Consider the following 26,040-nt stretch of genomic DNA (forward strand, 5'->3'; position numbering starts at 1 on the left):
ACAGATATCATACCATGGGTTTTGCTAGTTGAATGTTGTTATTGGGAGACTACACTGTAACAAGTATGGCTGGCAACTTTACATTCTAGAGAGAATATTTTTTTCTAAACATGGAGAGGCACTGTTAGAGGTGTGATTGTATGATCCACAGCAAGAGCAGAGGGCCTGATTGGAGCACTGCAAGGCCAGATACCTGGTTTTATGACATGAGAAACAATTATTATTTATTTATAACCTATAAAAAAAAAGGTACAAAAGACAGAGTAACTCTAAAAAAGAAAAAAAAAAAAAAAAAAACACTTCAAACAAATTACAAAGACAAGAAACTAAATCTCAATTATACACTGCACTGTAGGTACCTAACATATTTTACTTTTTAGAAAAGAAAGGAAAGGACAAGGCACTAGGGCAAACACAATTAAATGGACAGTGATTCACTTTCGCAGCAAATGGTACCAAGGGTGGGAAGAAACTTTTTCGATGTATAATTTGTTCAATTATAGCTGCCGTCGGGTCCGCAATTTCAAAATTTTTAACAAGGTGCGAATTTCTTGCCCACGGCGGGAGCCACAACAGGAACTTTACATACTTAAAAAACGCGGATCTGAGCTTTCTTTTCTCTGGCTCGAGAAAAATTCTCCAAAATGGGTCTAGGTACAAGAAATGGGGAACAGATGCTGCGTTATAAAGTCAAGCCAGAATTAAACGGTTGAAATGGATTTTAGATGAAACTACTCTACTGTAAGCAACAGCCAGGCGCTTACGTAGATGATCAATAAGAAGGGAGTGGGTAGTTTTGAGATCCTTTCCGATTGGTAAACCAAGGTAAATAATTTTCGGGACAAGGGCTACAGACACTTCCCCCAGCCTCACAGACGAGACCTCTTCTTGATGCCAGTTGAACAGAAGAACCTCCAACTTCTGCGGGTTAAATTCAAGGCCAATGTGACTGTAATTTGATTGTAGTATGGAGAAGGTGGTCTCTGTACCTGCAACTGTGCAGCTGGGGTTCAGAATGTCATCAGCGTAGGCTATCATTTTAACGTCTATGTCACAATCTATGCATGTTGTCTCGATAGTAAGTAAAAGTAAGTATGACAGCATTAGACCCTTAAGGTTCAAACTGTTGGTGCTGATCTCTGTTTTGAGGCCCTTCAGCCAGGAAGTGCAATGTGGGGCTGGGGGCCAGCCATCCTGTGCTTTCCCACACCCTTCCTGCTTACCTTCCCCAGATATCTCCAGGTACCCATTTAGAGCTGGGTCGACTCTGGCTAAGCATACAGAGTTACACCACTGAACCGCGTCCCAAACCAAATAAATGGCCACGCCAGGGATCAAACCCGTGCCCCTCACAAAGAATTCTCAATCCAGCGCACGTCCACTTAGCCAGGATGGCTCAATAGTAAACTGTGGCTCAATAATACAGTTATTAAAGGCACAAGGAGATGTGACTGATCCTTGTCAAGCACCCTTTTTTACTGAAACTACAGGATTCCCTCGTTAGGACAGTGTCACGTCTGGTGTATATTCAGTAAGAGCTTGACCATGGCCAGTAAGTAGGAGTTCAGCCTGTAGGTGGTCGTACATGTCTTTAATGGGTAGGAGGATGTCCTTCTGTACACCTCTCATTCCCATATCCAGAATGAGTTGCTCATGGAGAAGCGAGTCGTAGGCACGGCGGAGGTCATGTAGACCTATAACAATGGACTCCTTTGATTCATCAGCATCAATCAAGACTGAAGCCAAAGCAGAAATGGCGGGGCCACAATTAAGACCCTTCTGTAACCCAAACTGGGGAGGGGGAGTCCAGCATTTTTCCTGGATTTCATCAATGACCAAAAGTTTGAAGACTTTGCAAAGCATTGGTGCCACTGTGATTGTTCTGAACAAAGCACAGTCCAAAGTACTTTTTCCTCTCTTTGGGACTGGCCTTAGCGACCCAGTACTGAATGTAGATGGTGCAAGTTCTTTGGTGAAGATCATCTGAAAGAGGAGAGTTAGGTGTCCTATGAAAGTCTTGCTGCAATGGCTAAGGTGAAGGGCAGATACACAGTCAATGCCTGCCAACTTCTTCTTTTTCAACTGTCGGATTGTGGACGCTGCTTGCGGTTGGGTAACTAGGAAATCTGTGTCTGGAATTGATGAGAGGAGGGATGAAAGCTTTTCTTGAACAGAAATGTTAAGATCCTGTTTTGGGGCTGAAAACTCATCAAGGTAATAGTTTATCCATGTTAAAGATGGAATATCTGACTCGGGACCCGTTGACTCCTTCTTATCAAACATTTTCCATAACATATTAGGATTTTTAATTGCTTTTTAGAAAGCTCAGATTTGAACTGCATGCGGTGACGAGCAAGTTCCTTCCCAAACCTACGCTTAAATGCAACTCTGATCTCTTTAACTACTCCTGAGAGTGGTCTACCACATTCTTTCCATATCCCGTGCCAGAAGGCAGCTTGGTTGCATGCTAATTGTAACAAAGGGTTAGAAGACCATCCCTTTTCTTGAGTTCCTTGTCTAGCACGAGACTTGGGCACTACCTGAGATTCAACAAACAGAAGAGCATGGGTCAGTTTGGCGTAATAAATATTAAGACGTAGCCGCGCATCTCTTTCATCGTGATGAGAGAATTTCATAAGTAGGTCAAACGGTACGCGACTTTTTTACAGAACAAGATCATAAGGATCTTTAAACTTTTCTTTATCAGATTTTACGCCAAACCGGAACCTCATGCCACCTCTGAGTGAATGCCAACTGATTATTTGCAGCGAAAACGAGGTGGGCCTACTGATAATACACTGAACATGAAAATGATCCAAAGTGTACTATTCAGAAGGGCAAGAACCTCACGTACTGACAAAGAACTAGAGCTAACAATATGGTCTAGATTGGATGTAGAACCAGATTGGTAGATATACGGAAAGTCCTGGTTTTTCTGGTGAATAGTAAAGCGGTTCTCAAGTATCCCTATCAGAACGCAACACCGACTGTTTTGGGTGCTAATATCAACTTCTAAATTACAGTTAAAGTCACCCATGATTATGCACTCAAGGGACTCGTGCTCGGCTTTTTTAAGGCAATGGGCTAGTTTGGCAGCACTTATAGCAAAAGCACCATCTGATTTGTCGTCATGGTAATCAGTTGGAAGGTACACATTTATAACTAGCAGGTTACCTAGTCTAGTTACAAGAAAATTGTCACTGTTATTGTATACTTTGCACACGAGACGATTGCTAACCAACTTGGCAATACCGCCAGACAGACGGCCCCACGGAGGTGAATGTTTTGCAGGTACAAAGAACACAGAGTAGGACGGCCAGAGATTTAGTAGGTTTAGGCCAGCTTCTATGATGCAATGTTCTTGCAGGCATATCACATTATATTTATTTACAAACTGGTCAACTACAAGATGCCGCTCGGAAAAATATCCGTTTATATTCCAAGAGTGTATAGAAATGTTAGAGATTTCGTTATTCAGCATGTTAATGAGTTGCCTTTCACTGGTTTTCTGGACACTTCACGCTATAGTAGGTATGACCCGCTTTCTTGCACAAAATGCAAACCATAGCACGAGTACACTTTTCTGCATCGTTCTTTTTGGAGACGTGGTCAGACGCGCCACATCTACAGCATAGAGGGCTGTTGATGCACTCGGCAGCTAGGTGACCTTGGTTGTGGCACGAGTAGCAACGACGGGGTATGAAACGGAATTCTTCAGTGGGCAGTTTTTCGTAATAGATCTTCACAGAGTCCTTAAGAAATTTATCCAAATCTGATCGACAGCTCAAAAATACCTTGAATGAACAGGAACTGCCAAGCTGTTCAGACTTCGTAGCTTTGGGGATCAGTGCAGTTAGCTCATCCGCTGATATCTCAGAGGGGACTCGTTTCACTACATCAATATAGTTAGGGCTCCTTATGGCAGCTGAAATCTGCGGCTGGCTGGTCTTGATTGACTCAACAATGGTTTCAGCTGTGTCTTTTGAATGGACCACTAGTTTCCAGACCGATGTGACTTTCCGTAATTCAGATATGTCACTAGTATCCACACATACCGAATCTCTTCCTAGCACTCGGGGTATCAAGCGACTCGGGCAGCTTTTTCAGAATGACTGTATAAGAGGGCTTAGCAGACTGATCTAAAGTGCTGAATTATTCGTGGGTTTGTTGACCTTAATAGCAAAATGGTTCTTGATAAATCGATACAATTCTTCACCTTAATAGCTCGGTTGCTGCAGTAGCTTCACTAGTAGCTGGGACTGAGCAGGGATAATCAATAACAAAGGTCGGCAATTTGGTCTTCTTGGCGTGAGCTTGGTGAATCTATCTGCAAATATCTGTAAAATTCTCTTCATCTTTTGCGTGAATTTTACAGTGTGTTGTAAACTGCATTAGTTGATGGAGCGATTCTTTGGCTTTCAGAATTTCTTCTGGTGTAAAAAAGCTGACGCTTTTATCAACTATTCCCTCCAGTATTTTCTTCTTTCCATACTATGGCTCACGAGGTTCTACCCAGCATTCAAGAATAATTTGTCCTCCATTTCCGTTGATATCCCGAAAACAATGTGGTGTTGTCGACACACCTTAAGAAAAGGTTGAAATTTGCTTATAAGATTTGCCTATAAAATCTTCTATTGTCAACCCCCTCAGGGCAAAGTTTATCAACAAAGTCCTTACAAGCACTTAGTGAGGCCAGGTTTGCAGGACAAATTTTTAGTACAACGACAAACGTAGGAGCTGGGGCAGGGTTAGTTGTTACATTGGTATCAGTTCTAACTGGGTAAACAGGGCCCGAATGCGTCACATTCTTTGAAAAGCCGTCAATTTTTCGAGAGAGTTCATTAACTTTCGAGACTAAAGTAGCCAAGACTGCCTCCCCGATTGTTAGGGCTGGAGGTCAGAAGGTGAGAAGATCACAAAAGTGGGAATAGGCAGATTATGATGTGCCGCCTGATTAAACTGTTTACATATGTCAATTACATTATCTTTATCCTTTGTATGTTTCACACATCAGCTCTGAATATTCAGCTCCTTATACAAAAAACTCTTTAGTACTAATAATGGTACCATGATATAAAAAAAACTCATACCTTTTTCAATAATATGATAAATTTTCACACCATCAAGCATGGATCTGGTGACAAAGCTCAGCAACATATTTAAAATAATGAAATAAAATTTTGATCAGTCATTGCACAATCTAAATATCATAGCCAGGACCAGTCCAGTATTCCAATCCAAACTGTTATATGCATGTCAAATAATATAATCCAAGTTCAAGGTGAAATACTTTTAAGTTCAAGTCTGATTATGAAATTATCAAACAGTTTGTGGTAACAAACTGTAAGTAAGGAACAACTCGGCTCAATAGTAACCGAAACTCTAAAAAAGGAATTTTGATACTAATAGATACATCAAAAGAATCAGATTTTAATGCTGATTACAAATATATAAGTTTCATTAAATTTAGGCCTACCCATCAAAACTTACGCGCCTCAGAAAATTTGCCTGATTTTTGAAAAAAGGGGGAAACACCCTCTAAAAGTTATAGAACCTTAATGAAAATCACACCATCAGATTTAGCGTATCAGAGAACCCTACTGTAGAGGTTTCAAGCTCCTATCTGCAGAAATGTAGAATTTTCTATTTTTTGCCAGAAGAAAGATCACGGATGCATATTTATTTGTTTTTTGTTTGTTTTTATCCACAGGGGTGATCGTATCGACCCAGTGGTCCTAGAATATCGTGGGAGGGCTCATAAGAACGAACATTAAAAGTTCTAGTGCCCTTTTGAAGTGCTAAAAAAATGGAGGGCAACTAGGCCCCCTCCCACGCTCATTTTTTCCCAAAGTCACCTGATCAAAATTTGGAGACAACCATTTTGTCCAGCATGATTGAAAATATAAAAAATATGTGCTTCAGGGTAACTTAATCCCCAAAGTCCCCGAGAGAAGGGTTGAAAGTCATGAACTTTACCCAATGTTAACATATAGTATTGGTTATTGGGAAGTATACTAAGTTTTCAGGGGGGATTTTTATGATTATGGGGGGTGGGGGTTATGTGGGAGGATCTTTCCATGTGGGAAGGGACATTGCTATGAAGGAAGGTCGCCGGATTTCCCATCATAATTTAAAAAAACGATCAGAAATTAAATTAAAAAAAAGAAATGTTTTCATCTGAAAGTGAGGAGCAATATCAAAACTTAAAACGAGCAGAAATTTTTACTTATGTAAATGGACTCACCCCCACGTCGATATCTCGCTCTTTGATCTAAATAATGTTTTATACTTTCAAAGGAGTTTATTATTGTAATTAATGGCCTTATTGTTTAAGGGGTTACTTTCAAAGAATTAGACAGAAATTCGGACTTTAGCGTAAAGAGTGAGTTATTGACTAGGGGGCGAACCCCTAATATACATATTAAAAATATATGAATATAGAAGTTCGTTACTTACGTTAATTCGTAAGTTACATATACTTATTACTAATAAAACATTCGTAAATAAAATTAAACAACTCTCGAGAAAGCCATTTAACCAAATAAAAGTAAAATGAATGTGCAAATATTTTTTAATTAATAAAATTAAACAAAATTAATAAAACGAACAGAAATTATTTCGTATATGAATGGGGCTGTCCCCTCCTCAACGCCTCGCTCTTTACGATAAAGTTTTTTGTTGTTTAAAAAAAATGTGAGACAGAGTCAAACTTTAGGGTAAAGAGCGAGGCGTTAAGGAGGGGACAGCCCATTTCATATACGGAATAATTTCTGTTCGTTTTAAGTTTTAATGCCGCTCCTTACTTTCAGTTAAAAAAAACTTTTTTTATGAAATGATTTCAATAAAAGAGGGCAGGGAATCACAATTGTCTTACTTTTACTTTGTCTCTCAATAGTTTATACAATAATAATAAGTATATGATAATTTAAAAAAAAATCGTTGCACATCATGAGGGGTGGGGGTAAAGCATAGCATATATTAAATACGCAACCTAACCTAGCTATCGTTTCCCCCTAAACCCCAAAAAACTAAAGTTTTAAAATTTTAGATGTTATGACGGTTAGTGGTTCTGGCGGATTTCTTTGTTGATGTTATTACGGATTTTGTAGTGCTCCTGACGTTAATGCTCCTGACGGTTAGATGTTATGACGTCTTCCCGTTTTGTTTCTATGTCATTTTGGAGGGGTTTCAGGCTCTTTTGAAAACATCCTATAAATTTGGTTTCTAAATAACACTTTACTATTAAGACCTAAGAAAAATAATAATTACCACACCTCAATTAGCTGCAAATGGCAATTTTTTTCATGTTTTATTAAAAACATGTTTAAAACTTTTGGCAACAATAGACTGTTTTGCCTTTTGGTGCCCCATTAAGGATTCAGAATGGAATCTGCCCCTGAAACAATTATTTAACTGTGAAAGAGTATAAGACAGGGCATCAAGTGATGTATTTTCTTTCATCCTAGCTAAATTATGTTCTAAATTGCCAATTTACCAATATTTTGGTAATAGTCTACAATTGAATCTGTTGAGAAGAATACATGTTAAGAAAGCAATTCAACTTCTTAATATGCAGAAAAATTGTAGTTAACATATTTTGAAGGCCCCTCCACTGTGCTTTAACTCTTCTCCCCCCTTCTAATATGCAAATATATAGCCAAAACTATATTTCCCATGCATTTTGCCATGCATCACTCTTGTTTCAACTGGTGTGCATAAAATGAGCCAAACTGATGAAATCAAGAAACAGAAAAATACATAAAAAATATGTAATTTTGATTTGGTTCATATATTTTTGTATTAGGAGGGGAGTGTAAAGTATAGTGAAAAATGTATTTAAAATGTGACAACCACAATTTTTCTGCACGTTGTGGAGTAAGAATTGTTTTTTTTTTACTTGTTTCCTTCTCAATAGCCCCAACTGTAGGCCAATACTGATATTTGAAGTACCTACATCTACTCCTTCTCCCTCCAGAGGACACTGAGCTTTAACTACCTTTGTGTTATAAAAGCAAAAACCTTACGAAATTAATATTATGCTCAGATGAGGCATAATTAATTGTTTTGAGTGTCAAACCTCTGCTCAATCCCGATTCGTGTAGTTTTAAACATATGTGAACCTATTTCTTAAATTTGGGGAAAAAACTATTGATGCAGTTCAAAATTATGTTGAATAAAAGGAATTTGTATATCCACAATTAAAGCGAATGAAAAACAGATTAAAAATCAAAATTTAAGTAACATTTTTATCAGGATTCAGATAGTTATAGACCTGTATTTATGCAATCTTTTAAGCCCTAGAAATAAGGGTAGACATCATAGCTTTGTCATGTCTTTCCAATGTATATTTTTGGGTCTGGGCACATTCCTGAAACTTTTGTTTGTGCAGCTCAACTACTTTTTGAGATAGCAAGAAGCCCCTAAACTAGAACTGTACCTAAATTCTTACTGTATATATGCAGTACCAAATTGTTCTATTAATCTAATTATCATGTTTCCTTCCATTGTTGTCCATATTTTTATATCATTTGAAATATTATTTTTATCCAATATTGCAATCAATCTGCTAGCAGCTATTTTCCTCTATATTTTTTGGTAACCCTCATGATTATGACAATGCTCCTTGATCTTTTGTTTAACTCTCTCAAATTTTGCTTGTTGATGGTCCTGGTCTGTTGAGTACCTTTGTTTTCCTCTGTCATGTTTAACTCTCTCAAATTTTGCTTGTTGATGGTCCTGGTCTGTTGAATACCTTTGTTTTCCTCTGTCATGTTTCATTTTCTTAAAATCACAAGATCACAAGTCCTTGTGCATGCTCATGTGCTTAAGCCCTGATTCTTATGGCAGGCTTTTTGTCTCTTTTAAATCTGCTTCTCATATTTTCTAGCACTCTTTGTCTATTTTTGCTGTGCTGCTGTTTTATTGCAGTAGATATTTTGGTTGCTCAGTCCTGATAAGTTCCTTTGTTTTTTTGTTTTTTCTGTATGGCTTCCTGTCTATATGATAGCAAAGAAATAACAGATAAAACAATATACAGATCACATTTTGTAACATAACGCTTAAAAATTAAAATATTTTTTTTTAATTTTCAGGTATTTTTCTAGCTGCAATACAAAAAATAGAACTGTTCATAAATGTTTGTTCATTTAATATAATAATCTAAGAGATTTTGAAATAAGGTTATTTTTTGTATAGCATTATTTCAGTTGAATCATTCTATAATCTGACCAAAGTATCTTATCTCTTGCAGTAATTTCTTTTTTCCTTACTTGCCTATTTTTTCTCCTTAAATTATTGATATTTCTTTAAAGATGGACTACCTTGCAGTTTTATTCTGTTCTTGTTGACTTTGACCTTGATTAATGAGAGCTAAACCTATATATGTGATATTGTTGGCCTTATCCTTTGTTAATGGGAGCAAGCCAAAAAAGCCAAGGGCTTTTTCTTAGCTGAAACTAGTAAAGGAAAAACTATATAGTCTCCCAAGACGCCCTTTTAAACATACCATCATCTTGTGTTTGAAAATGCAGTTTTTTTTTTTTTTTAAATGATTTTATTTTAAAGATTATTTTTTTGTTAATTACAAAAGCAACTATATGAATCAATTTCATTTAAAACGAACCATCAAAAAGATTTCTATGACGTTCTAGAGCCCAGCTAGCTGTGAAGAAGAAAAAACGAAAAAAACAGATGCTTCCGATGTAGAATTTTGTGGTTCCAGCCACTTCCCTTGTTTTTTAGCAAACATAATATTATATAATAATCTTTATTCGTTCCCTTTATCACACTGCAATAACATGGGTATCGTCAATTTAAGCACAAAAAAAAAGAAAAGCACAAAAAGATTCAGCACCAAGAAAAACACAAATGATGAACCATCACCTCTACTTCAGGGCACTATAGTTTCCAACCTTGTTTTGTATACGTGGGTCTCTGAAGTAAACGGAGGAAAGATATCTCGGTGTGTTGAGGACTTCAGGATATAAACTCCAAACTTCATCAGCCTTTCATGCCTCCTTTCCTCCAAAGTTGGGAGCTTGGGTTGGCTCAGGCTTTGTTCATAGTTTTTATAATTCGGCCCAAGAATTATTTTGCAGGCTCTCTTCTGAATTGTTTCCAGTTCGTTTCTGTGCTTCTGTGTAAGCGACGGATGCCAGACAGCACCCGTCGATGGAAAATGCATTTCCCTTTTTTTTTCAAGGCAAGGGGCTGTAAGTCTCCTGTATAGGGTTTTTAGCCAAGGTGGTTCCAATGGTGTACTTTGTGTTTCAATCTGACACCTATTTTAGGGGGTTTCAGGCTATTTTTTGTTACGATGAGCTGTGTTCATCTTTTATTAGGTTGCAACTACTAAGACATTGTTCCTAAGACATTGTATGCACAGCCTTTTGATGGCGTGGATGTACATAGTGGCTTTTAAATTCCCATAAATTTGTTCTAACAAACATATATCATTAAGGTTAATCAAAATAACAATTACCATTCCTGAATCGGCTTTAAATAGCAATTCATCCTCACTTGAGAGTTTAGTCTTTAGTCTACTTGGTTGCCTCCTGGCACTATTTTTAAAATTAATGATATCTAATCCTCTAAGACCAATTAACGCCTAACCAGACTACATAATATTCATTTCTAATTGTTCTTTCGACTGTATTTTTTCAAAATTTACAATTTCCAAAAAAAAGGTAGAATTGAAAAAATAAAATGATATAACTGGGATGAATTAAAACAAAATGTTTCTTGACACTATACAGGAGAATTTTTTTTAGTAAATACTCACATTGTTCTGTATTAAGAATACTAATTTGATCTTAATATTCAAATTACTATGGACTAGAGCTTGGTTTTTACTATAATTTTTTTAAACAAGGTTTTTAACTTTTTGGTTACATGGGCTGTGGTTTGTTCTTTACTGGGTTGCAGTTGTTGCTGCAACCATGATGCTAATACACCAGAAGTGACTTTTTGGTCAAAATATTATTCTGCTAAGCAATTATAGGGGACACAGTTGAAGATGACAGAATTATAGGTAAGGAGCGCAGCTCTTGGGTCGGGGGAGGTTACAAGATGTTTCTTAAAGTGGGGAAGGGGGTTAAAATAAAAGGAGCATTTTGAAGCTATTTTTCATAACATAAGGGGATGGAGTTTCTTCTCTCCCCCTCCCTGGGTGCAGGTGTGCTGTAGAATATCTTAAAAGTTTCCACCTTTGGACTAGAAATTGCATTCTCATTTGTTTGTCTTTTAGCATTTTGAATAACATCCAAAACTTTGCTTTTATCAATCCAAGGCAGCATTTGTTTTTACTTGCAGGTACTTGCAACATTATCCCCCCCCCACCAAAAAAAAGAAAAAAAGGTAACTGAGGAAGCAGATGGTTTACTCCAAAGCAAAAGCAACTGGTACAAAAAAAAACAACTGATAATTAGCTGATCAGACCACAATAAATTTTTGAAGTGGCCTACACCCCCTGGACTTCATACCAGAAAATTGATTAAATAAGAAATTCAGGTCAGAGTCAGTGAGCAAAACTTCTGGAAGCAAAAAGCCTTTTAAATTTAGGTTGTGTGTGCTTTAGCTATTAATTCTTTACCTATTAACAGTGTGTGTTTATCAGCTTCTGGACACTGCGGTGTTTACAGTGGCGGGATTTTTTATTCCTGCGCAACCTATTGTCATCAGTAATTAATTTTTATTACTGATGGCAATTTTAATTTTCATAATTTAAGTAATTAATGTTTGTATATATTTATATCTCATTCTCTTTTTGTATTTCTTCGCTTATTTTGTCCCCCCTTTTTTTAATGTCTCTTAAAAAAAATATGTCTTGTTTTTGTTTAAGTTTAGTTTGAAAAGTTTTTATCTTTTTAACTTTTTAATTGACTTTTTACCGTTAAATTATTGACGCACAAATGATTATTCATTCTGATTTTTTTTTTTCGTTGTTGATTTTGCATTTTCGTCAGTTTTCGTGCAATCATATGATTTGTCGACTCCGAAGTCCGAATTCGGCCCTTTGTGGACTTGTGATAGTGTTTGGATTTTTTTAAATAAATATTTCCTCCCCTAATTAAAAAGGTATTACATTACAAAGTCTTTAATTTTAAACAGGGTTAGAAGAACCAAAAAATACTTGGGGTTTTGCTGTTATTAAGTTTTGGGGTTTGCTTTTATTAACTTTGGAAGATATGGATAAAAGAATTTTGATATTAAAAGCACCATTTTTTAATATTTCTGTGTTCTACAAGTGGCTCATTTGATTTGAAATTGAAAGTTCTAGTTACCTTTTTATGAGTCAAAAGTGAAGGGAGGGCATCTACCCCGTCCCCCTTCCCTTCCCATACACACACACATAGCCTCTTTTCCCCAAATGCATCCTATGAAAATTTTGAGATAGCCAGTTTGTTTGAAATAGCCCAACAATCAGATAACAAAAACTTCTCTGTCAACATACCCCCCCCCCCCAACCCAGGGAAGGGTTGTAGTATAAGATTTTTATGGAAGAGGTGGTTGCATAAACTTTGTAGGGGACTCAAATAATTAGAAATTGAAAGTTCCAATTCCCCTTTTAAGAGTCAAAAGTGATCCGATGGTGACTAGCCCTCCCCCCTCACAACCTTGTTCTCCCCAAATGTGTCCAATATAGTTTTTTATATAGCTATTTTATTCAAAATAGACCAAAAATAATATAACAAAACTCCAGGGATAAAACAACCCCCCAGAATCCAGGAGCAAGTGTTGTAAAATGTTGCCTGGGGGCATTTAAAGTTTTTATGGAAGGGGTGGTCGTAAAAACTTCAGAGGGGGCTCATTCAATTGTAAATCAGAACTTCTAGTGCCCTTTTTAAGAGTCAAAAGGGATGGATGGGCAACTAGCCTTCTCTCCAAGGCCCTTTTTCACCAAGTGCATCCAATCAAAATTTGAGATAGCTTTTTTTTCAAAATAGTTTAAAGATCAAATTACAAAAATTCCAAGGTCAATACAACCCCCCAGAGCCCGGGATCAAGTGTTGTAAGCTATGCCCGGGGGCATATAAGATTTTATGTAAGGGGTGGTCATATAAACTACAGGGATACATCATCAAAAGTGATTGGGGGGTATCTACCTCTCCCCCTCTCTCTATGCCTTTTCCCCCAAATACATCCAATACAATTTTGAGATAGCTATTTTGTTCAAAATAGTCCAAAATTCAAATTACTGTAACTTAGGGGTTGAGAAATCCTCCATAGTACACAGAACAAGGATTGTAACTTGTGTAAGCTGTAAGTTTTAAGAATCGAAAGTGATCAAAAAGTAAGAACCTCCCCCCCCCCCCGCTTTTGCCTTTTCCTCCCAAATGCATCTTATCAAAATTTTGAAATAATCACTTTGTTCAAAATATTCCAAAATTCAAACTACTATAACTTAGGGAGTTGAGAAATCCTCCCTAACCCCCGGGAAAGGATTGCAACTTATGTAAGTTGCCCATTATTTGAATATAAGGTTTTTGTGGAAGATTTGTAAATTTGGAGGGGGCTCATTCGATCGAAATTTGAAACTTTTCGCTCTTTTTCACGAGTCTAAAGTGATTAATGGGCAACTAGCCCACGCCCAACTTTCCCAAAGGGTATCCGGTCAAAATTTTGAGATAGCCATTTTGTTCAAGATAGTCCAAATGCCAAATAACTACGCTTCCGAGGTTGAACCTCCCCCCCCCCCCTAACCTCGTGGAAATATGTTGTATTCGAATGTGTATATCGAATATACACATTCGCTAATAGTATAAAAACAAATATGACAGTGAGAAATATAACTAAATTATGACTAAAATTGACTAAAATTGACTAAATTATGACTAAATTATGACTAAAATATGACTAAATTATAACTAAAAGTGAGAAGGGTATGAAAGAAATTGATGCATATGCCAGAGGCTGCAATTTAGGTAAATTTAAGGCAAAACATGATTACTATAGGTCTTAGAATTATGCTAACTAAATTATGTTCAAAACTAAGGTAAAAAATAGAAACTGTTTCACATATTAATCATTGCCAACAAGTGGTTCAACCACTCTGAGGTTGAGAGTGACTATTTCTTCAGTTACTGAAAAAATTTCAGGGACGCTGGCATAGCTGTAACGCTTACATCATTGGAATTCAAAATGATATGAGTGTTTCATAGATTCATAGATTTTCAATCTCTTACTTAAGTGGCTACAAAGTTCTGCAAAATTAGTTTAGCTTTTTGTTTATAATAATTGGGAGAACAGAATTCAAAGACAAATGAGAATTGGATTAAGGATTGGTTGTTAGACCGCGGTCGTTTTCAGGGAGTAGGGGTTATGTACTTCTAGTGACTGGCTTCACTACAAACAAGGGTATGGTTACTGCCCGTTTCTCTAACGGTAAAAGTATAAGGCCTACTGCGTCTTTGGCGCTTTACTAAAAGGAATTATATTACAAATATTTTCTTTTGTACTTATTACAACACTGACAATAAAACTAAAATTGCAGCGAAAACAGACCAGAATTTACCAATAAGCCCTGCGGCTTTCACTGTTTCCGAAGTTTTGGGGATTTCCCAGAAAATTTTGCAAAAACAGAGAGGCAAAAACGCTTGGGACTTCAAGCGTCAAACTTCAAATCCGGCCCTGGATGAAACAAAATCTTGAGCTGGAGAGCTTTCAGCAATTAATATAATTATATATAAATTTGATATTATCATATATTCAGTTTAATTTTATTAGTTCTTGCCAAAACTGTTGATTTATTTTGGATAAAAAACTATTTTGAAATAGGGGAATTTTGAAAAACTTGAAACTTTGCCAATCAAACACGAACAGAAATTAAATCTTTTCGAAAAACGAAAATAAAAGTCTAAAACCTACTGCATCATTGGCGCTTTACTGAAAACGAATTGAATTACAAATATTTTCTTTTTTACTTATTACAACATAGAAAATAAACATAAAAATTGCACTAAAATAAAATTTTTAACTGATGAGCTTTCAGCAATTAATATCCCTATATATAAAATATTCAGTTTAATTTTATTAGTTCTTTCCAAGACTGTTCAAGACAAATATAGCTTCACTACAAACAAGAGTTTGGATACTGCCCCCTTCTCTAACTGTAAAAGTCTAAAAGCTACTGCGTCTTTGGTGCTTCACTGAAAGCGAATTATGTTACAAATATTTTCTTTTCCAGTTATTGCAGTATTGACAATAAAGTTACAGTGAAATGAACTCTTGAACTGATGATATTTCAACAATTAATAGCATTATATATCAAACATTCAGTTTGATTTTATGGGTACTTTTCAAGACTGTTCAAGACACATACAGTTTTCAGTAAAGCGCCAATGACGCAGTAGGTTTTAGATTTTTACAGTGAAAGAAGGAGGCAAAACCCAAACTCTTGTTTGTAGAGATTTTGGTTGTTTTAAGCTTGATTTGCATATTCAATTTAAGTTTCACCCGTTTTCAGATTTATTGACTCATTTATATTAGTACCATTTTTTATGTTTGTTTGCTATGATTGTTTATTTAATTTCTGTTCGTTTTGGGTTTCATTTATGCTTCAATAGCAAAATATTTTTGTTCCTTATAAGCTTGATTTGCATGTAGCATTTAAGCTTTACTCGTCTTAAGATTTATTTATTCATTTATATTAGTACCTGTTGCATGTTTTTTTGTTATGATTGTTTATTTAATTTCTGTTAGTTTTGGGATTCATTTAGTCTTTAATAGTAATTTCTGGTTATTCTGAGTTTATTTTATTGTAGGATTCTATTTCTTGTGTTTTTAAGTTTAATATGGCCTTTACTTTTCTTTAAAAAACTTCTTTTTTGGAAAGTTTTTTTTAATTAATCAAAACAAAAGAGGTCACTATCGCTGTTACTCATTCAAAGGGTGTTACTCTTATTCTGTAAGGTATTCCAATTGATTTTCTACCATATGCTGCAATCTGTAGCTTTTTTTCCGGAATATGACCTCGTTCTTTCTCCCTTTAGTATGACCTTGTTCTTCTATTTTACAACTTTTACATCATTGTTGGCTGTGAACTACAATTTTAACGTCATTAATTATCTTATATATGAAAATGCATAAAAAAAATTGATTTAGGGGTCTCGGATAAGGTGATTCCAATTAAAAAAATATTAAATATTTAAATAAAAAATATAAAATATTAAATACAAAATATTAAATAAAAAAAAACAAGTTTTTTTTAACTGAAAGTAAAGAACAATGTTATAACTTAAATCGAACAGAAATTATTCCGTATATGAAAGGGGCTGTCCCCTCCTCAACGCCACGCTCTTTACGCTAAAGTTTTTTATTTAAAAAAAAATAGAGTTGTGTGAAAGTCAAACTTTAGCGTAAAGACCGAGGCGTTGAGAAGAGCACAATCCCTTTCATATACGGAATCATTTTAGTTCGTTTTAAGTTTTAACGTCGCTCCTTACTTTCAGTTAAAAAAAAAACCTTTTTTTTTAATTTATCTCCTGACCGTTTGTAAATCAATGCAGATTTTGATTTTGGTTCACAGTACATGAGTAATTAAAACAAAATTTGCATATTAATTTTACTTTTATTTGGTTTAATGGCTTTCTCGAAACTTGTTTAATTTTATTTACGAACGTTTTTATTAGTAATAAATATACGTAACCTACGAATTAACTTACGTATCGAACTTCTATAGTCATTTATTTTTAATACGTATATTAGGGGGTTTGCCCCCTAGTCAATACCTTGCTCTTTAAGCTAAACTTCGAATTCTGTCCCAATTCTTTAAAAATGACTCCTTAATCACAAAGGCCGTTAATTAGAATAAATAGCTCTTATGAAAGTACTAAAAAATATTTGGCTTAAAGAGCGAGGTATTGACTAGGGGGTGAACCCAATCATATAGCTAATATTTTCTGTTCGTTTTAAGTTTAAGTTAATTTCTTATTTTTTTTTTTAAATAATGCTGGGGAGTCCGGCGCCCCCTTCATAGCAATGTCCCTTCCCCCATGAAAACTTCCTTCATGGAAAGATCCTCTCATATAACCCCAGACCCACCCCCCCCCCCTACCAGAAAAATCTTTCCCTGAAAACGTCTGTATACTTCCCAATAACCGATGCTATATTTTAACATTGGGTAAAGTTCATAACTTTCAGCCCTCCCTCCGGGGGCTTCGGGGGATTAAGTCATCCTAAAAGACATAGTTATCACATTTTCGACCATACTGAACAAAATGGCTATCTCAAAATTTTGATCGGGTGACTTTGGGAAAAAAATGAGCGTGGGAGGGGGCCTAGTTGCCCTCCATTTTTTAGTTACTTGAAAAAGGCGCTAGAAATTTTAACTTTCGTTCACATGAGCCCTCCTAAGATATTCTAGGAACACTTGGTAAATATGATTACCCCTGGGAAAAAGAAAAAAAAAACAAATAATAACGTATCTCTGACCTTTCTTCTGGCAAAAAAAAATGGAAAATTCCACATTTTTATAGATAGGAGCTTGAAACCTCTACAGTAGGGTTCTCTGATATACTGAATATGATGTTGTGATTTTCATTAAGGGCCTATAACTTTTAGGGGGTCTTTTCCCCTTTTTTCGAAAATCAGCCAAATTTTCTCAGGCGCGTAACTGTTGATGGGTAAGATTACACTTGATGAAACTTATATATTTGAAATCAGAATTAAAATCTGATTCTTTTGATGTGTCTATTGGTATCAAAACTCCGTTTTTTAGACTTTCGGTTACCATTGAGCCGAGTCGCTCCTTACTTACAGGTCGTTACCACGAACTGTTTGATCAGGATCTTCACTGGTAAATTTATCATTTACTTTGGGCAACAGTTCGTTCTTTAATATCAAACTAGACTGATCCCTTATATAACGTACCTTAGAGAAGTAACTTTCAAAATATGTTTGTTTGAAGTTATCTTGTCAATAGATTATTTCAGTTAATATGGGCTAGAGACGCCGTTCTTTACTATATCTCTTAATGGGTTGCAAGCTATTGCTGCAACCAAAGATATAAAAAAAAATCTGTATGAAAAAGACTATGTCAATAAAAAATGAACAGAAATTAATTTAAAAAAACTTTTCTATAAAACAAGTTTGTCAAAGAATAGTAAAGAGTCTCGTTCAGCCACCTTTGAGTAAAAATAAATTCAAATAATTCTCCAAGCGTAAAACTATCACAAATCACCATCAATAAATGAACTAAACCCAATATTTCATATCTTTTTGTTTTTTTTTCTATTAGACTCCATAGTTTTTACTTTGAAAATTGTTTGACTTTATTTCTGCTCATTTTTGGTTTGATGATGCTCTTTACTTTTCTTTAAAAAATTGTTCCGTATGTTTCCCATTAACAAATACTATCTGTAAGTAATTAAATAAAATAGCAAACAAGTTTTTCAACTGAAATTAAGGAGCAACATCAAACCTTAAAACGAACGAAAATTATTACGTATATGAAAGGGGTTGCCTCATCTTCAAGACCTTGCTCTTTACGCTAAAGTTGTTTTTATAGAATTTAAAAAAAAGCTTACTGTTCTAATCAAACGGCCATTGTATTTCAGGAATCGTTCTTAAAGAATTAGGACAAAAAGTCAAAACTTTAGCGTGAAGCGCAAAACTTACAAAAAGTGAAAACTTTAGCGTGCTTGGTCTTGTGGAAGGGGCAACTCCTTTCATATACTTAATAATTTCGGTTCGTTTTAAGTTTTGATGTTGCTCCTTACTTTCAGTTGAAAAAACTTTTTTTTTCTAATTTAGTTTCTGATCGTTTTTAAATAATACCGGGAAATCCGGCTCTCTCTCTCCATGAAAAATCCGGTACTTGTATATTATGCTCCACTCATTCAATTTTACGATGTGTAAAACTCGAGAACAAAGCGATTTCTTCGTTTCTTACTTCTTAGAAATTTCTTACTTTAGAAAAAATTTGGGCTATATATTTGCACGTTAGGGGGGGGGGGGTAAAGTGTAGCGGGTCTGCATGCAAAATGTTTTAGGTACTATTATGAAGCAAGTAAGAATTATGAAGTAAGAATTATTTTGCATATTATGAAGTAAGAATTATTTTCTGACTTCAAACTGTCCAAATACTTTACCCTCACCCCTTTTGTGCAAATATATAGCCCAAATTATATATTTCCCATCTATTCTGTCTCTTGTCTTTTTCTTGTATCGTTCAAAGCTGAAAGAAACTAACGAAGAAACCGGTTTGTTCTCGAGTTTTACACAACTTAAACTTGAGTGTGACTGGCGTATAATACACAAGTACCAAAATTCCTTCCTCGTAGGGGGAAAAAACTCAAATAAAATTCTCAAATTTGGGAAGCCTTGTTTTCCGGGGGGGGGGGTAAACGCCGGCTGCCATCATTTACTATGGGCAACAGTTCTTTCTTTAATATAATGCAGAATATCGTGGTTTCAGCCACTTTTCTTGATCTTCAAGCCAACATATTTCCCTTGTTGTTCAAGCCAAGGGACGGTGAGTTTCCTACATAGGGTTATCGGACAAGACGGCTCTAATAGTGTACTTTTTGTTTTGATCTGGCTCTATTTTAAGGAGTTCTGGGTTATTGTAGTTATTACTAATGGGCGTGATCGTCTCTTACTAGGTTGCTAGCTACCGCTGCGACCCGATTATACCCATAAAATCACGCGTTGAGTAGTAAGAACCTAACAAAAAAAGAAAACTAATTTTAAAATTTTCAGGTATTTTTCTGGTTGGAATTAAAAATTAAAGTTATTGCTCAGACATCATAAATATTTTTGCAGTTTACATAATAACTTTAGCAATCCTGAACTGAGAACTAAAATAAAATAAAATTCATTTTGTAATTTTCTTTTTTGCTATGGAAATATAGCACAACTATCTAGAGATGCACACTTTAGAAGTTAAGCCAAAAAAAGTTTGGTTCCAGGAGACGATTGTAACTTTGAACTGAGAGATGAAATAAAATTATTTAATTTTCAGGAGTTTTATTAAATTTTCAGGAATTACTCTAGTTTCAATTCACCAATCAGTTTTTTTGTTAAAAACCCTAAAAGAATTATTGCATTTTATATAACTATATCTATATGCTGATTGTAATGTTAAAAACACTATTTGCTACTACAGTGTTGTACAAAAATGCAGTTTTCCGAAAAATATGGATTCTATTTTGAAAACTTTTTTTGGTTAAAAAAGGCACTAGATGTAGCAATTTCCTTTCAAATGAGCCATTAAACAGTTCTCTATGATTTTCCAGTGCCCTGCTAGCTGTATTGAACAAAAAAAAGGTAAAAAAAAGATGCCGTCGATGCAGAATATCGTGTTTGGAGCCACTTTTCTTTTTTTTCAAACCAATGAATTTTCCTTGTTGTTCAAGCAAAGGGACAGTTAGTTTCCTATGTAGGGTTATTGAACGAGGCGGCTCTAACGGCGTACTTCTTTTTTTGATCTGACTCTAGTTTTAGGAGTTGTGGGTCATTGTATTTCTTAGTATGGGACGTGACTGTCTCTTACTAGGTTGGAAGCTACCGCTGCAATCCGGATTCGTCTTTTAGTGGGTTGCAGCTTTTGCTGCAACCACAATGTACCAGTGTTCATTTACATATAGAAATGCGTAAGTTTACCAGTGTTCAGTTCTATATGAAAATGTACCAGTGTTTGTTTCTATATGTAAACTTTTTTTTATCGATATTACTATCCCTAAGTATAGTTAGAGATATTTACAATTTAATAATAACAAATATTACTCATCAAATGAAAACAAAATATTAAATTTTTAAATCTAAAATAATGCTTTTAATGCAATGACACGTTTTAACCCTTGATCCTCTTCGGTAAAGATTAAATGAATTATCAACTGCCATGCGTTTTCTAATATTACACATGGACAATGTTTCAGCTCGAAACTATTTCAGCACAAGGTTGAAGCGTCGTTTCTAGTTTGAAGGAAAGTATTTATTGATCAGAATATCCATATATCCATGTACAGTTTCTTGGGATAGTTGAGGAATAATATAATATTTCTAAAAGGGAAAGAGACTTAATGCTACCATTCTGTGTAAAAACAATATATTGTCATCTTGATTTTTCTCTATTTTTGCATGAGTTTTCAGAAATTATCCTGGGAAAACAATACTACTTCGAAAACTTTGTTCCTTCGATCCCCTTTTTTTCAAACAGGAGTTAATTCATTTTTTTTTTTTTTTTAGGGCTCGTAGTGCATTCAAGCTGATTGAAATGGACGATCGTTACCATTTTCTTCGCCCAGGACAGACGGTCTTAGATTGCGGAGCTGCTCCTGGAGCTTGGTCCCAAGTACTCGCAAAACGAACGAATGCCAATGGAGAGCAAGGTACTTAAAATATCTTAAAGTATGATTGAAATAATTTTGAATATAAAATGTACTTTTAAAATATGTATATATATATATATATATATATATATATATATATATATATATATATATATATATATATATATATATATATATATATATATATATATATATATATATATATATATATATATATATATATATATATATATATATATATATATATATATATATATATATATATATATATATATATATATATATATATATATATATATATATATATATATATATATATATATATATATATATATATATATATATATATATATATAAATAGAACACTATATGTAAATGAACACTGGTACATTGTGGTCGCAGCAATAGCTGCAACCCACTAAAAGACGGATCCGGGTTGCAGCGGTAGCTTCCAACCTAGTAAGAGACAATCACGTCCGCATTACTTGACAGATCTTCAACAAGTCGGAGGAACTTCTGGGAAGCTTACGATTTTTACGGCGAAGGCAGCGAAAATATTTCAAGACAGATCCAGGTGGAGGCATTTTTTGCAAAATATGCTTGGACGCAGAAACGTAGGCTTCTTTGACCTTGGTACGAAACTGAGCACGTTCTAACTCTGACAGATTTACAAGGCATTATCTAACTCCTTGGCCACACTCTACGTTTTCTAAGGAAAGAAAGTTATATTATATATACAAGTATTTTTGCAATTACCAGTTTTATATATATATATATATATATATATATATATATATATATATATATATATATATATATATATATATATATATATATATATATACTTTAGGAAATAGTGACCTCGGTGGCAGCCCTGTATATATATATATATATATATATATATATATATATATATATATATATATATATATATATATATATATATATATATATATATATATATATATATATATATATATATATATATATATATATATATATATATGTATATATATATATATATATATATATATATATATATATATATATATATATATATATATATACAGGGCTGCCACCGAGGTCACTATTTCCCTAAAAGTCACTATTTTTGAAAACGTCCCTAAAAAGTCACTATTTTTTTGAAAAGTTCCTAAAAGTCACTTTTTTGAAGAGGAACCTTGAAAAGCACATCAGGCCTATGAGCTGCGTTCCCCTCATAATGCGTAGTGGTTGGCCATGTGCGAGATTATTTTGTTTTATTCTATGGCGCTTGGATTTTTTTTTTTTTTTTTTCATTCCCTTTTCAAATAATGCTTAAACGTGCGGAAACTTGTTATAAAATGTTTTTTTTTTCAGATACACATCTGACACACATGTAGACACATCTACACATATGTAGTGTAACAAAAACAGATCTGCACATCTGCAACAGTCCTTGGCTAATGCCGATTTACCATCTGCTAATCTTCTGATGTTGGGCAGCGACGGTCCAAATGTCAACAAGAAAGTGTGGCGACTTTTTAATGAAGAAGTTAAGTTGCTACGTAGTGACAGAGGCCTCATTGATGTTGGCACCTGTAATATTCATATGATTCACATTGCTTTTTTGAAAGGCTTAGAATTTCATGGACAGGCTGTTTCTGACCTTGTAATTCATGTTTACTACTTTTTTCATGGGTGGCCCCTACGTGCAGAGGAATACACAAAGATACAATGTCCCTTGGGCTTCCGGTTCATCGTTTTGTGAAACATGTTACCTCCCGGTGGCTTACTCTTGGAGAAGCAGTGAGGAAGCTCCTCGAGCAGTGGGATGGACTTACTGAGTTCTTTTTGAAGTACATTCCGTCAAAACAGAAACAGTTAATGAAGTCCAGTGGATGTACTGAAATCGTTTCGCTGCTTTAATCACCTGCAACAAAAGCTCTAGTTTTGTTCGTCGTCTCACTGGCTGACCTGTTTTCTGGCTTCACTGGAATGTTCCAGCGGGAAGATCCTCTGGTCCATGTTCTATATGAAGAAATAAGCAGGCTTCTGCTCATCCTGCTGAGTAGGTGCTTGAAACCTGATGTTCTAGCGGATATTCACAGGAGACGGAGCGTCGTGGTCGCAGAATTAGACGTCTTTGATAACTTTCTTTCCTTAGAAAACGTAGAGTGTGGCCAAGGAGTTAGATAATGCCTTTCAAATCTGTCAGAGTTAGAACGTGCTCAGTTTCGTACCAAGGTCAAAGAAGCCTACGTTTCTGCGTCCAAACATATTTTGCAAAAGATGCCTCCACCTGGATCTGTCTTGAAATATTTTCGTTGCCTTCGCCGTGAAAATCGTAAGCTTCCCAGAAGTTCCTCCGACTAGTTGAAGATCTGTCAAGTGGTGCCTTACTGTAAATTGTGACAGAGTCAAAGATGAATGGGCGCTACTACAGCTTGAGCCTGAGACGACAATTGCCACACATAGTGTTGAAGACTTTTGGAAGTATTTTTTGACCTGAAAGACGGTCAAGGTAACCCGAAGTACCCCCAGATCTCTGGGGTAGTAAAAGCCAATTTGTCCCAGTCACATGGCAATGCCGATGTCGAGAGAACCTTCTCAAAGTCAGGTCGTATTTTAACTGAGGATAAAATCTGCATGGGTTTGAAGATGCTAAATGCAAGGCTAGTGATTTGTGATTGTATGAAGAAATACGGAAACCGACCTGAATGTTTGCCAATTACGCGAGAGCTGCTTGATCTTTGCTGGGGTTCAAGACAGAGTTACATCTTGAAAATGATCGTAGGAAAAAAGATGAAATGGAAGCGCGTCGAAAGGAGGAAGAAGAGAAACTTGCATATATATATATATATATATATATATATATATATATATATATATATATATATATATATATATATCTATATATATATATATATTTCTAGCAGGGAGTTTTCTATCCCAGCTGCTGGCTCACTAAATTCCTGCTGTACAAATTCTCTTTGAACTATGAACAGTTGTTTCTCTCTTTTTTTGGGATATCTCTGATACAGATTCTCTTCACCCCCCCCCCCCTTCTCTCTCTCTCTATCTCTCTATCTCTCTCTCTCTCTCTCTCTCTCTCTCTCTCTCTCTCTCTCTCTCTCTCTCTTTCTCTCTCTCTTATTATAGAAATTATTCTGTAACCCTCGCTCTTTACGCTAAAGTCTTAAGATTACTTAAAAATACTTCTCATTCAAATTCAAAGACCATTGCATTTGAACAGTCTTTCTGAAAGAATTGGAACAAAAATTCAAACCTTAGCGTAAAAAGCGAGGGTTGAGGAAAGGGCAGCCCCCCTCATATATGGAACAATTTCTGTTCCCTTTTTTAGTTTTAATGTTCCTCTTTACTTTAAGTTGAAGAAACTTGTTTTTTTCTGACCGTTTTTTTCAAATCATGCCAGGAAATCCCATTTCCTCCCCCTCCCCTGCATAAAATTCCCTGGGAAATTTTCATACCGTCAGAGAATTCTCTTTTTTCGCCAGACCCTACGCCCTACATCCTTAAAAAATGTCCTTGATTTCCCTTTGAAATCTCCTGAACTTTTTCAGTGTGCACTTATGGATTCAATTATTTTTTTTTTTCAGCGGAAAAACGTGTTGGAAAAGTGATGGCTGTAGATTTGTCACCATTTCATCCAATAGTTGGTGTAACATCATTTCCTCTTTCGGATTTTACATCCCCTGAAACTCAGAAACGATTATTAGAAACTACAGACTCCAAATTTGATGTAATTGTCAGCGATATGGCGCCTAAAGTATCTGGAATGAACAGTTTAGACCATGAAATTATTATTGATTTATGTCGGAAGGTTGTCCGATTTTCAGAATGTGCTTTAAAACCAAATGGAACATTATTGATGAAGATCTTTGATGGGGCTTTCACTAAAGATCTTGAAAAAATATTGGTGAATATGTTTCATAAAGTGAAGTATGTAAAGCCAGATAGCAGCCGAAAAAATTCAGCAGAAATTTATTTTTTATGTTTAAAATTTAAAATCAAACTACCTTAATGCTTTAACACTTAACACTACCTTAACACTAAATGCTTTTTGTATTTTGAGTGGTGTCTAATGTCGATCTAAGTTGATATTTAAGAGTTTACTGAAGTCTTAGTCTCCCGGGTAAGGCCCCAAAAATATCCAAATAGCCAATTTTAAAGCGAAGGTTTGGCGGAAATGTTTTTAGTGAAGTTTTTTACATGCTATTCCCGGGTAGACGTGTGACTTTGCACATGCTCTGGTTTCCATAGTTTCTGAGCCCCCCCCCCCCCTTACATTTCAACTGTGTACATATTTTTTAGGTAATTTCACTTTTGTTTTTATGAGATTAGAAAAATTATTATGACAACTATGATTTTCGTTCTGAGCAAGTTTAAGAGAAATTTGGCAGCCTAGAATGCAAAAATCGTTCACGTAAATTTAAAATTTAACAAAAAAAAATTAATTTTGTGATTCTCCTGTCTGAAAAATGTAATAATTCTTTATTTTCTTTTTCATTCTATTTGTGTGTAAAATTTGTTGCTTTCAAAAAGTAATATAAATGTAATTTAATAACAATAATGTTTTAACTTATGACGATCGGATAACACTGAACACTGAAAATTTATCTTGAAAACAAATCAAGTTAAGAAGTTGTATTCAATTTTTTTGGGAGGGATATTATGTTTGAACTTCTGATGATCGGCTTACACTAAATTCTGAAAGATTCATGTCGAATCAAATCGAGCTAAGAAGTTG

The 26,040-nt window shown here is 35.0% G+C and overlaps 1 protein-coding gene across 2 annotated transcripts in view; it reads left to right on the forward strand.

The window, feature by feature from the left end:
- Mrm2 (Mitochondrial rRNA methyltransferase 2) overlaps positions 1-25,641 on the forward strand; it is a 43,991-nt gene extending 18,350 nt beyond the window's left edge. The window contains exons 1-3 of one of the 2 annotated variants that reach the window (XM_089105867.1): positions 20,478-20,591; positions 21,187-21,329; positions 24,890-25,641. In XM_089105867.1, coding sequence (XP_088961993.1) covers positions 20,560-20,591; positions 21,187-21,329; positions 24,890-25,314 — 600 coding nt within the window. In that variant the 5' untranslated portion in view covers positions 20,478-20,559 and the 3' untranslated portion in view covers positions 25,315-25,641. Of the gene's footprint in view, positions 1-20,477; positions 20,592-21,186; positions 21,330-24,889 lie in introns of those variants that run through there. The other variant, XM_089105866.1, reaches the window with a different exon arrangement.
- The last annotated feature ends 399 nt before the right edge of the window (positions 25,642-26,040 follow it).

Source organism: Artemia sp. Qi Xiang Cuo, chromosome 20 (assembly GCF_049724085.1).
Source record: "Artemia sp. Qi Xiang Cuo chromosome 20, ASM4972408v1, whole genome shotgun sequence".
In the NCBI taxonomy this organism is placed as follows: domain Eukaryota; kingdom Metazoa; phylum Arthropoda; class Branchiopoda; order Anostraca; family Artemiidae; genus Artemia; species Artemia sp. Qi Xiang Cuo.